This window comes from Cavia porcellus, unplaced genomic scaffold (assembly GCF_034190915.1).
Source record: "Cavia porcellus strain 051 isolate PalLab524CR breed Dunkin Hartley unplaced genomic scaffold, mCavPor4.1 scaffold_17, whole genome shotgun sequence".
Taxonomy (NCBI): domain Eukaryota; kingdom Metazoa; phylum Chordata; class Mammalia; order Rodentia; family Caviidae; genus Cavia; species Cavia porcellus.
This window is the reverse complement of record NW_026947500.1, coordinates 60827347-60840056: the sequence shown is the minus strand read 5'-3', so window position 1 is coordinate 60840056 and position 12710 is coordinate 60827347. Positions and strand designations below refer to the sequence as shown.

Genomic DNA, 12710 nt, shown 5'->3' with positions numbered 1-12710 from the left:
AAAGCAAGCAGTCCCTCATCCATCAGCTCCACAGCTGGGCAGTGGTTGGGTGTGAATTTCAGACCAGGACAGGGTCCTCACTCAAGGGTACCTACTATTTTTCACTGTCAGTCATGATGAGTTGAGCCTCTGTTTCTCCACAAGCAGAGATGGACTCAAATCAATTATGTCTGGAGTTTGAAAAGATGTAACACTGAAGAGTTTCCAGTTCCTCACTCAGGGGCAGCAGAGGCAGACTATTGGAGAGGCAGTTTATCCCCTGTTTGCATATCTGCACTCCATGTCTGTCTGTCTTCAAGTCCCAGAGAGTCAGGCACTTCTCTTAACACTACACACTGGGTGATGTACTCTCTGGCCTACTTCTTGTGCCCCTTCCAATACACAGGCATCCAAATCCAGTCTTCAAGTGTGCGCCTTTACTTCCCAGGTTCTGGAGGAGTACAGTTCCAACTTCTCAAATAGGATTCAGGTGTCCACACTTCCAACCTCCCAATTCCCATGGCTAGGAGTCCATGGTCCCAAGTTCCATCTTCCAAATGCCAAGTATCTGGGAGCTCTCTACTCCTTCTCAGTCCCCAGCTCTACCAGCAAAACTTAAAGCAAGAGTTCGGATGGAGTCCTGAGCCTAAAAATGTATGGGACCCATTTCACCAGCTCCTCCTCCAAATGGGCAGAGCATCAGTCAGAAAATGGACAGGCTGAGACCCAAGCTGCCCCCTCTGGAAATCCCTTTGTGAGTCCCAAGAGTTCTAGCCCAGACTCACCCAGGTGGTCTAGCTGCTGCACCCTCACTGCCTTCAAATCGCTTCTCATGCTCACAGCTGTACTCCAGTGCCTAGCACTGCTGGAGACCACAGATTTTATTTGTCACCCCCTCTTCACCCACTCAATCTGTTTCAGGAAGAGAAATGAGGAAGTGGGCACAGACATTGGGAGAGGCCAGAGGCAGGGAGTGGGGCTGCTGACATGCCAAGGCTGGGCCCAGTCACACTGGCTTTTCTTTTCTTTTATAGATAATAAAATCCAACAAAACAAGACGGAACAAAGCCAATTAAAACAAAGTGGAGAAATTGGCACAGAACTTCAAAGCAGGATACTATGAAAATAGCAATGGCTACCAAAGTATATCTTGTTATCTTCACAATGGTTGTCCATTCCATCAGGTATAGCAAAATCACACCAAAATAAAACAATGAAACCAATCAAACTGAACACTGAACACTGAAAACTGAATAAAGCAAAAAAATTAATCAGAATAAAACAAAACAGTATTGGACTTCAAAGAAAAGACAGAAGGAAATCCCCCATATTTGCTATATTGCATACTGTCATTTTCCCAAGAGATGCTCAGACCTCTGGCCCAGGCCTGCAAAATCAACCAAATAATACAAGCATTTAGTTGCTTTTTGTACCTCAGTTGCTATCAACTCAGCCTGTCTTCTGAACCAGCCTGTCACTTACAGGGTGGGGGTTGGGGTGTGGATTTGGATAGGCACACAAAAGGTGCTGACTTTTTCCTTTCTGGAGCTTGCAGGGCTTTCACAGCTTACTAGAAAGGCTGGCTGGTTGGCAGTTTGTTCAGCTCTTCCAAGTCCCCATGCTGGCATTTCTGACAGGGGTGTAGAAATTTAGAGTCCATTGCAAAAAGAAGTAGGGTTTCTTTAGCAAAACTGGTTAGTTTAAAATAAAGCCATATTGTTACATCTCCTCCATCTATGGTACCAGTGGGATAACCACATCCACATCCTTCCCAGAATCACCCTCTTCTGGGACACCAGACTGTGCTGCCTTGATGTGCTGACAGTTTCATTTAGGGTATTTCTGCTCTCGAGTTGGTATTGAACCTTTTTCAGTTATACTGGCTCAATGCATGCTGTAGCCAGGTACCTCCATACTCAGCTTTATATGCTGTGCCAGTGAACTTTGATTCAACTAATAGGGTCCTGAAGATGTAACTGGATTGTGAGGGTTCTGACCTCATCAGTGGGCCAAGTCATGGGTGAGTTTATAGCTTAGTGGTCTATTAGGAGTGGGGTTTATTTGGAGATATGGATCATGATGGTGACATACTGAAAAGTACAAGTACTTACTGGTCCATTTCTCTAGAGCTCCTCTCCATGTCCATTCACAATGCTTCTGCTTTGAATACAACTAATTATAGATTACAACCTCTGAGATTCAAGAGAAAAAACATACAGTAAGAATTCACCAATTAATAGATCACACATTGTCATCTCAGAAACAGTTGTCCAGATTACAAAATTAAAGCATACAAAGTAGACATTAATACAGTGAGATTGCAGACAGTTCTGTTCAATGATCCAACAAAAACTCAGCAATATGGTTCTCTATGCTACACATTTAAATATACTTGCAGTTATATCCTTTAGATCACTTTCCTTCCTATCTTTTTTATGCTAACAATCACACATTTTGGTTTCCATTACTCCCACAGTTCTTATAACTTTTTCTTTGAAGAGGAAAAGAAAAAAGATAAAAAACCAAAAAAAAAAAAAAAACCCCCCAAAAAACCAAACAAAACAAAACAAGACAGACCAAAGAAAAACCCAGTGTGACAAAGCAAAACAGAGTCAGTTAGAATAGGAGGATGGACATAGTATATAATGCAAAAAAAAAAAAAAACCCCTCTGAAATTCTGAGCCAAAATAAACCTCATCTCCTTTGAATTGCAGGTGTCAGATATTTTGTCCCAGAGATGGAAAGCTGACTAATACATATACTTATGCTTTTCAGTTTCCCACGTGATGGTTGATGACATTCTGTCCATTACGTGGTTGTAAGGAACTGAAGCACCCAGCAGGCTTAGGTGATGGTCTATAATTTCACACTTGCTAGTAATGAAATTGAGATTCACAGCCAGAGAGTCAGCCTCCACAGGTAACAATAACCCTGTAAAAACAAACAAATAAACAAACAGAAACAGGGAAAAAATCTCCATAAACAGATGTAAGATAAACAACAACCAATAGACTACAGATGAAATCAAAGAAGAAATCAACAATATCTACAATCAAATAAAAATGCAGACATAGCATACTAGAATCTGTGGAAAACAATGAAAGCAGTCCTAAGAGAGAAATTTATAGCAGTGAATTCACATATCAGGAAAACAGAATGAGCACAAGTACACAACTTAATGTTGCATCTCAAGTTTCTAGAAAAAGAAGAGCAAGTGAAAATCAAAGCCCATGCAAGGAAGGAAATTATAAAGATCAGAGCAGAAGGTTTTGTAGCCTGGCTGGGCTACGCGCAGCGACCTTCTTTCAACCTGAGGAACTGGGAGTGCCTGAGGTGAGTCCAACACACCAGTGCCAGCCTGGGGAAAGTTTAAGATCATCGCTCCCATTTGTCAAGGACCTGCCCAGCTTCCAGCCATACTACACTGGGCTCTGTAGCTTTCTGGCCTGGGTGGGCCACACCCAGTGACCTTCTTTCAACCTGGGAAACTAGGGCTGCCTGAGGTGAGTCCAGCACACCAGCTTGGGCCTCAGGAGAGTTTAGGATCATCACTCCCAGTGGTCAAGGACCCGCTCAGCTTCCAGCCACACTAGACTAGGCTTGGGAGGTTTCCTGGTTCAACTAGAACATGCCCAGTGACTTTCTTTATTAAAAGAATTCAAATTAGTAATAATCTCCCAGGTAAAAGAAGAAATGATAAAAATAATGAAAGAAATGCTGAACACATCTAAGAAGACACAGATAAAAACTTAGAGAAACAATGCAAAAAGATAGAAACCCTGAATGAAATATGAGAAACAATCAGAATTCATGAAGCAGATTCAAAGAGATATAAAGAAAATGAAAAATTCCACTGAAAGTTGTTAAAAATACCTCAATGAAAGTGAAGAGAATTTCAGACCCCAAAGACAAGATTGCAGCTAGTGAACAGGACAGAAAAGATCTTATAAAAATAACAAGGATTCAGGCAATAACAATTCAACAGCTGCAAGATGATGCAAAGAAAAACAACATAAGATTGATAAGGATAAATTAAAAAGAAGGAAACAACACAAATGATATCAAGAGGCTATTTATAGAATAGCTGAAAATTTCCCAAACATGAGAATGAAAACTGACATATAGATTGGTGAAGCATATAGAACTCCAAACACCAAAAGCAAAATAAAACTACACCCAGACATGTAATAATAACCATCCCAGAAACCCAACATAAGAATAGAATATTGAAAGCTGTTAGAGACAAAAGACAGATCACCTATAAAGGAAAACCTATCAGAATCATAGCAGATTACTCAGCATAAACAATGAAGTCAAGAAGAGCATGGAATGAAATATCCTAAAGGAAAATGATTTTCAACCTAGACTGACATACCCTGCAAAACTGTCCTTCAAAATTGATGGAGAAATAAGATACTTCCATGATGAAGAACAGCTGAAGAACTTCATGATCATCAAACCAACCATGCAAAGAATACTGAAAGACAGTTTAGAAACACATGGGAAAAAACCACTAAGCAAGGCAGACAATTAAACAGAACAGAAAGATAAAGCTGCAGCAGCAGAAAGATAACATGTCAACAATAAACCAACATATAAGTTATAACGATTAATGTAAATGGTCTCAATGCACCAATTAAAAGAAACAGACTCGCAGAATGGATCAAAAAACAACATCCAACCATATGCTGTCTACAAGAAATCAATCTAACCCAAAAGGAAACTCATACATTGAAAGTCAAAGGATGGAAAACAGTACTTCATGCAACAGGAACTCAAGAAAAAGCAGGGGTAGCTATTCTGTTTGCAGACAATATGAACTTCAAACCAAGAATGGTCAGAAGAAGAGTTAAGGGAAAACTTCAAGAGGAAGAGATAACAATGTTAAATATACATGGACCCAATTCCAGAACACCTAGTTATATTAAGCAAGTATTAACAGAAAAAATCAAATAAGTAATAACACAATTATAACTGGAGACTTAACATACCATTGACACCAAGGGACAGATCAACCAGACAGAAAATCAGCAAAGAAATAACCGAACTGAATCACACCTGTGAACAAATGGACTTGACAGAGATATACAGAGTGTTCCATTCAACAACATCAGAATACATTTTCTTTTCAGCAGTACATGGGACAGTCTCTAAAACAGACCATATACTAGCCCACAAAACATATTTAAATAAATGCAAAAGAGTTGAAATTATTCCATGCATGTTATTGGATCATCTATAAAGAAGGATCACATTGAGATATTTATAAATAAATGGATGCAGCTTGAGATCATACTCATAAGTGAAATAAGTCAAATTCACACATATAAATACCCAATAGTTTCCCTAGTGTAAGAAATGATAAGAATACATAAAAGTATGTAGTAATCACGATTCCCCATTGTATTAGTTTGAAGCCTTATAATGTTTTCACTCATTATTTGGAATGATTTTATTTTGGGTTGTTAGATTTTATTGTTTGTGATAGTATGAACAGTTATTTTGAAGAAAACAAGACAATATAATAGCTAGTGCTGATTTAATATCATCTTGTTTTGAAGTCCCATCAAGCTGTTGTTCTTCTCCATTAGTTTTATCATGTTGTATCTTATTGGATTTTATTATATGTGATAGTATAAACAAAATTTTTTATTAGCAAAGAGATCATATAGAAACTATTGTTCATTTTCTGTTAGCTGATTCTAAATACCCTGTAATACTTTCATTCTCTTGAGTGGTTTTATAGTGTCTTGATATGCTTGATGGTATAGTAAATGAAGTTATACTCAAATATTTCAAGGAAAGAGACACTATGGTAACTACTATTTTGTCAGGTTATCTGGTGGTGAAACACTATGTTGCTTAAATTGTTTTGTTCAGACCTGAATCGTTATGTTGTTATGTCCTCTTTTATCTCAATCTCCCCTTTTTTCCTTTTTTAAAAAAAATTAATTTATTTTTTAAGGGAAAAATAAATTAAAAAATAGTGGGATATATTATAGTGGGATATATTATAACTTTTTTGTTTTCCTATTAACTTGATTTGAATCCCTGTATTGCTCTCACCATCTTGTTTTGACTGATTTTACTCTATTTTGTTTTGTTTGATAGTATCAAGTTTGAGGTATAGGCAACTACTTTGAAGGCAATAAGATTCACTATGATGCCCATTCTGGTTTGACTATTGTCTTCCTTTGAAATTCTGTAAGGTATCCAATATTTAGGTTTTACTGGTTTTGTTCTGTACTGTTTTGTTCAATTCTATTATACCTGATGATATAGGCAACTCTTATAAAGATAGCAAGAGGCATTATGGTAATCACTGTTGATAGCCTTGTACTTTGTTTTTACATCATGTACTATGTCTATCCTTGGTTTTGACTGACAGCTTTGTTTTGCCATATTTGACTTTATTCTCTTCCAAAAAAAACCAGTAATAAGAACCAAGGAGTAATAAAACCCAAAAGGTATAATTGTTATTGTAAAAAAGAGAGGAAAAGAAAGTTCTCTAAAGGATATAACTGCATGTATATTTAAATGTGTAAGAAAACCATATAACTAAGTTTTTGTTGGATCATTGAACACAACTGTTTGCAGTCTCACTGTTTGAATGTCCACTTTGTATGCTTTAATTTTGTAACTTGAACAATTGAATGTCCACTTTGTATGCTTTAATTTTGTAACTTAAACAACTATTTCTAAGATGACAATACGTAATCTGTTAACTAGTGATTTCTTACGGTTTATTTTTTTGAAATTCTGTATTACTTGTACCCTTTTACTGTTTTGTTTTTCTCTCTTTAAATAAAAAATTATGAAAAAAAAGTTTCCTGGATGTTTTATTCAGAATTGCCCTATATAGGAACAAGACATGAGGGCAGCAATACAAGAAAGCAAAAGGCAACACATCCACAGAGTAAAACGGCCTATGGAAATGAAAAAAAAAACAATGATGCATTCAACAAAATGCACAAATCTCCAAAAGAAAGAAAATGACCCAAACATAAAGAATGTACACAGTATGATTCGGTCATGCATATATTTTAAGAATGTTGGGGGGACGGTAATCTGATAAGAATTTGTACTGGAGATTACTGGATTTTTTGAGTGGGGATTGACAAGGAGAGTATGAAAGGATGCTTTCTCTTGAAAATGGAAAATACAAACATGATCATGCTCAGGTAGAATGGCTTTCCCCTTTACTCTTCTTATTTTAATAAATATTTATAATAAAGTTAGTTTTTGTGCCTTTTTATTAGCAGTGTTTGCAGTACATGATGATTACCTTCTGCATGTGCAGTTCTCACATGGACATCTCTGTTCTTTTTTCATCCTCTTCTTCTTTGTCCCGTCCTCCTTGCTCCATCATTGCTCCCCTTCCCTTTTGCAAAAATTTGTGTAGCAATCTAGGCAGGAAGAGACTGAGAGGTGACATATGCCTGAACCAGAATTCCCAGAAGCTGGAATGACATGTTCTTGATGAAGGATCTGAGGGACTTGCTCCTCAGTTAATCAGTGTGTCCCCAAGGGAAGAGAGTTGGGGTATTTGATTAAATATGGCATTAATTCCCTGGTGCTTCCAGCATGCAGGATGAGCCATGGCAACCAGGGCAAGTCCCCAGGAAGATGGGTGCAGCTGCATGGACACTGAGTAGGTGGAAGGACACTTTCAGGGGTGGAGAGAACACCACAGGACATGGTAGCAGCTACACATGGTAGTGCAAATTCTCTAATCTCACCAAGAGTGGATGTTTTAGTTACTTTTCTTTTGTTGCTGGAACAAAATACTCAACAATCAAAGTTAAAGTAGAAAAGGTTTATTTAGCTGGCAGTTTGTGGAGGTTTCAGTCCATAAACAGCTGGTTCCAAGGCAGGCAGGCATGGGTCAAGGCAGCAAATGCAAGAACAAAAAGGGATGAGGCAGCCTCTTTCCGCGCCTTATATTGTGTGCAGGCTGTGTGTCCTAGGGAGGGTGTAGCAATCACAGTATCTCCTTGCCCTCAGGTTGCCCAGGCTCAGAATGTTTACAAAGTGAAGACGCTGTACCCCTGTTGAATCAATCAGGTAAGCTTTTTTTTCCTCAAGATTTATATTTATTTATTTACTTAGCACCCAATTATTGAGTGCCTATTATGAGGCAGTAGAAATTTTAGGAAAATTAGAGATGAAAACAATTAGACCAGTGGAGAAAACAGAGATTAAGTTTATAATCATGTCCCTCAAGCTGGGCTCAGCTGTACATGGAAAATGCACAAACACCATACTATGACTGGTACCATGTGGTGCTACATGAGTTCGGAGGACTAGAGGCAGGAGCAAGAAGACGAGATGCCTGTGGAGCATCTAAACTGAAATTTCAAGGGCAGAGAAGTTTTCTATGCAAAGAAAGAGGAAATGGAAGTCTGAAGAAGAAGAAAGAGGACGGGTAAACAGTGCCCTACAGCATGTCCTTTAAACACTAGGATGTAGAACTAGCAAGTTACTTAGTTAAGCTTCTAAACTTCTCATATTGACACAGTGTAGCAACCATGAGGAAGGTGGATCTGTTTAGTGGAACACATCCAGCTCCATGCCCACTGTGAGAGGCTGCCAGTCAAGTGTACTGCACACCTGTAATCCTAGCACTGGAGTGGCTGAGGGAAGAGGATCACTAGGAGTTAAAGGCCAATCTGGAGCACAAGCCAATTCCAGGTCAGCCTGAACTACATACTGAGAATCTGTCTCAAGAAAGAGAGAGAGAGAGACAGACACAGAGACAGAGAGAGAGAGAGACATAGAGAGACAGAGAGACAGAGACAGAGAGACAGATAAACTGCAAAACAGAGCTGGAATTACAACCATTCTTTGAGGCCAGGAGAAATACTGCAGTGACCCCTTCCCATAGAGGACGCGGAATGTGGCCAACAAACGCCTCAGAGCTATGGCTAAGATCTCAATGCTCAAAGACGGAGAGAAGAAGCTCACACACCAAGTGAGCCAAGTGCTGTCACCTGGCAGGTACATCCAGGCTGCAGGACTATGGACTGAGGCTGGAGTTCACTTGTGGGGGCAGGAGATTTCAGGCTTCTTGCAGATCCAGAATTTGTGTAATTCACATTTGTTGTCATTCCAGCCATCGCCTTTTAATTCTGCACAGTCTTCCTCCTCGATATTGTTGGGCTCCCCTTCTAGCCAGTACATGCTGAACCTGCAAAGCCCATGCTAACATGATCCTCCACCCTGCCCTCAGCCCCCGTGTGATCTGTGTTTCAAGTTCCCAGAAACCTGATGTTCTTGATTGTGCCCTGCGTGCACATGGCAGGTGTGGGTTGTTTTGGACACCTAATAACATGACTCAGTCTCTTGGGCTTGGCCCCTGATCCTTGGTGTTGTTGAAAGGATCCACCTGCTGAGGATGTGGCTTCATACACAAACCAACAAATGAATGCTGCAAACCCCCGATCTCCACCCTCTTTGGGCTTTGGCACTGTGGGCCAATGTACACTGAGCCACTAGAGACACCATCTACACCCAGAACTCACTGAAATGATTCAAACAACCGATCTAACCCAGCCTAAAGATTCCTTCTGAAAGGCACAATAAAGCCTCCTGCCTGGGGCTCCCCCTCTCTCCACATCCCACCCCATCCTGTTTGCCCCATGTGGACTCTGCAGTAGAGGAAGTACTACATATCTTGTGATCTGTGAGCATAACAAGCTATCTAATCAATAGTGATATTTGCCTGAACTGTTGGCCTTATTATTCTTCAGATTTTCTGGTTGTTTTCCATATTTTAATGAAGTCATACAAACTTCTGGTCCTCCCGTAGCTCTGATGGAATGTTCCACAGCTAACAGCCTACCTGCATGTGGCTGTGAAGACCACCTTCCTCAAGCAGTAACTATAGACTCTTAGATCTAAGGGTCTAGGGGGAAGGAGGGGAACCCCAAGTTAGGTCCAGCAGGGACTCAGATTTCCACTGCACTAGACAGAGTGTTCTCTCTGAACTTACTTGTACAGCAGAGGAGAATCATCCATCCAACTCCATGCTCCTTCCTCCTTCCGGTCCGAGAGTCCTATCCAGGTTAAGCCATTCTTCTTAGAAGTCTCCAGAAGGAAGCGCTGGGGGGAGACAGGTGCTGTCAGATGGAACTGTGCCCTCCCCATTTTGTAGTTTTTCATGTTCTGATCTCATTGCATGCACTTTTGCTTACGGTCTTGTCTGCAGCCTTCTAACAGAGTCAGCCAGGTGCCCCCATGTGTGCTCAGCAGGGAGGAGTCCCTCCCACATCCATGTGGTATGCACAGTTGTGCTCTGATTCTCACACGGGATGTGTGCAGCTGGCCTCTCCTCACGCACGCTTGGCCCTACGGTCTTGAGTGCTGAATGGGTTCACGTAAATTCACTCAAGACTGATTGCTGATACTGTACCTGCCCTCTTTTTATCTCTGCATTGAGTGACGTCTCAATGGTTTGAAATCAGCCGTGGTGGCAATTTTTACAGCAGGGAAACTGACCGCGGTGCATCTCAGAATGTCCCCTCCATAGACAAGTATTTAAACACAAGGAAGCATAATAACAAGATTAATTTACATTTGTACGGTCCCTCAAGCATTCACTGGTGTTCAGAATTTGTGCGTATCTTTTTGTGTGATACTGATACTCTCTAACCATACTTTCCTACTCATTTCTTTTCAAGAAAAGGAAGCAGCTCATCCAGCAGCAGCTTTGCCCAACATCACTTCTGCAGCTGACGAGTGGTCAGCAGCAAGTCTAGGGCCCTCACCCAGGTGTACCTGCTCCTCGTCACTTTCGATAATGACAAGTTGAGCCTCCATCTCTTCACAGGCAGTCACAGAGTCTGTCCAGTTCTTTAGGGATTTGGAGAAGAAGTAACAGTTTCCTTGGAAGAGTGTCCAATCCCAGGAGCAGGGCCGGCACAGGTGGGCTGTGGGGAGGGGTGGTCAGGCTGAGGCCCTCTTGATGCCCAGATCCCTCAGCCTTACCAACCTTTCAACCTGTAATACTTGGCCCCTTCTTTGAGGCTGTACCTTGGCCAAGCCACCTTCCTCTCCACTTTGACACTTTCCTTCTCCCAGGGAAACCCAGGTGTCTGGCCCTGTGCATTTTGGAACTCAGGACAGAAACCAAGAGAAAGTCTTGACTGAGTGCGTAGTGTATTTGTGGCCCTCTGTGAACACCAGGTGTCTAGCATCACTGATATTCACTGTCCCCATTTCACAGAAGGGAGGCAGAAGATCAGAGAAGGCTGGTGACTCAGGCCACGTGACCTTGCATGTAGTTAACCTTGCACGTGACCCTCTCTGGGGTCATGGACACCCAGTTTCTAGTCCCTTACCTAATCTAACTTTCAGCTGGGATATTTCCTGGTTCATGGTCTCCTGCTGCTGGGTCCTAGCAATCCGGGGTGCTGTGAGAGACAAGAAACCACAATTACTAAACACATACTACATGTCATAAACTGCACTGAGGCCCCCCATAAATTTATGAAAGCCAATGTCCTGTTTAATTTCCCTGAAGACACAGAAGTCTGACTCCCAGAGCAAGCTGAACTGTGAGCATATGGAGCCAGACTCCACACCAAGCTGCTCCCCTCTCTCCTCCCCTGCACCAGAGAAGGGAGGAGTCCTACAAACAAAGCCCTAGGACCTACTAAAAGCAAGGAACTTAAACCCAGCCCAACCCCACTGCCCTGCATCTTGCTTCCCTAAAGGTCCAAAGCCACAGTCTCACCCCCTGGCCCACCCTTACCTGGGACAAGGATGGCCACCAGGAGCCCAGTGAGGAGAATGAGAGAGAGCAGCTGCAGGAGCAGGAGGATTGGACTGTGGCCCAGGCACCCTCTAAGAAGGAGGATCGATGTCTTCTGGTCGCCAGTCCCTGGCTCATGCTGGCCCAGGGAAAGTTTGACCACCATCCACCTCCTCCCTAGGATGTACAATTCCAGTTCCAGCCTCCACTTCATAAAGATCTAAGAGTTCAGAGCCCCAGACTCTACCTCCTCAAGACCTAGGCATCTGGGAAGAGCTCTTCACCTCCTCAAGATGTAGATGTCTGGGAACAGCTCTCCTACCCTACAGTATTTGCAAAGCTGTTGAATCCAGGTTAGCACCATCGTCAGTCATTAACGGAATACGTTGGGTTATAAATCATCAGCTCCTCCTCTGAATGGGCAAGCATCAGTCAGAGACTGGAGATGCTCCGACCTGAACTGGCCCCCCACCCCCATTTCCCAGGCTCCTAGATTCCCAAACCAGCCTCACCCAGAGCTGCCAGCTCCTCTTCCCTCACTTCCTTCCAGATGTCCATGGTCACTGCTGTCTCTCGGTGCTCAGGACAGCTGGGGTAAAGAGCTTCTAGTTTCTGCCCTGGGCCTCCCTCCTGTATCTGTTCTCATTCAGGAACAGAAATGAGGAAATGATCACCACCACAGGAAGAGTCTAGTATGAGGGGCTGAGCCCTACCAGCATGGATTTCATGGCAGACAGGGAAGTTTGGGGGCCATGATAGAAAGAATGGTCACACATGGCCTGGCCACACTCTGGGATCCGTTCATTAATGGGATGCAAGCAGTCTTTTTTGTCTACTCCACTCTCAGTGGGTGGGTAGCGATGCCCTGCTAGCCAGTTTCAGTGTCTAATGTCCAGGGTCACCTGGACTTTCAGCTTTAGTGTGCTGATATTCTCACTTAGGGTGACTCATGCTAACAGTTATGACCCCTTTGTTCTTT

The 12710-nt window shown here is 42.1% G+C and overlaps 1 protein-coding gene across 2 annotated transcripts; it reads right to left on the bottom strand.

Annotated features, from left to right (window-relative positions):
* Window positions 1-7780: 7780 nt before the first annotated feature.
* LOC100728135 (CD209 antigen-like protein C) lies at window positions 7781-12373 on the bottom strand. 2 transcript variants are annotated; one of them, XM_013150507.3, is made up of 6 exons: window positions 12244-12359; window positions 11732-11908; window positions 11319-11390; window positions 10756-10907; window positions 9971-10080; window positions 7781-9166 (listed from the first exon to the last, which is right to left on the bottom strand). In XM_013150507.3, the coding sequence occupies exons 1-6, from the start codon at window positions 12287-12289 to the stop codon at window positions 9016-9018; spliced, it is 708 nt and encodes a 235-aa protein (XP_013005961.1). In that variant the 5' UTR covers window positions 12290-12359; the 3' UTR covers window positions 7781-9015. The 2 variants fall into 2 exon arrangements, with proteins under 2 accessions (XP_013005961.1, XP_063084373.1); XM_063228303.1 differs by lacking the exon at window positions 11732-11908 and having other exon boundaries at window positions 12244-12373.
* Between the last annotated feature and the right edge of the window lie 337 nt (window positions 12374-12710).

Coding starts and splice junctions, on each gene's coding strand:
- LOC100728135 (XM_013150507.3), bottom strand. CDS start 12,289: ATGGACATCTGGAAGGAAGTGAGGGAAGAGGAGCTGGCAGCTCTGG. Junction 11,909..12,243: donor AGAGGAGCTGGCAGCTCTGG/GTGAGGCTGGTT, acceptor TGTACATCCTAG/GGAGGAGGTGGATGGTGGTC. Junction 10,081..10,755: donor TCGAAAGTGACGAGGAGCAG/GTACACCTGGGT, acceptor GTCTCCCCCCAG/CGCTTCCTTCTGGAGACTTC.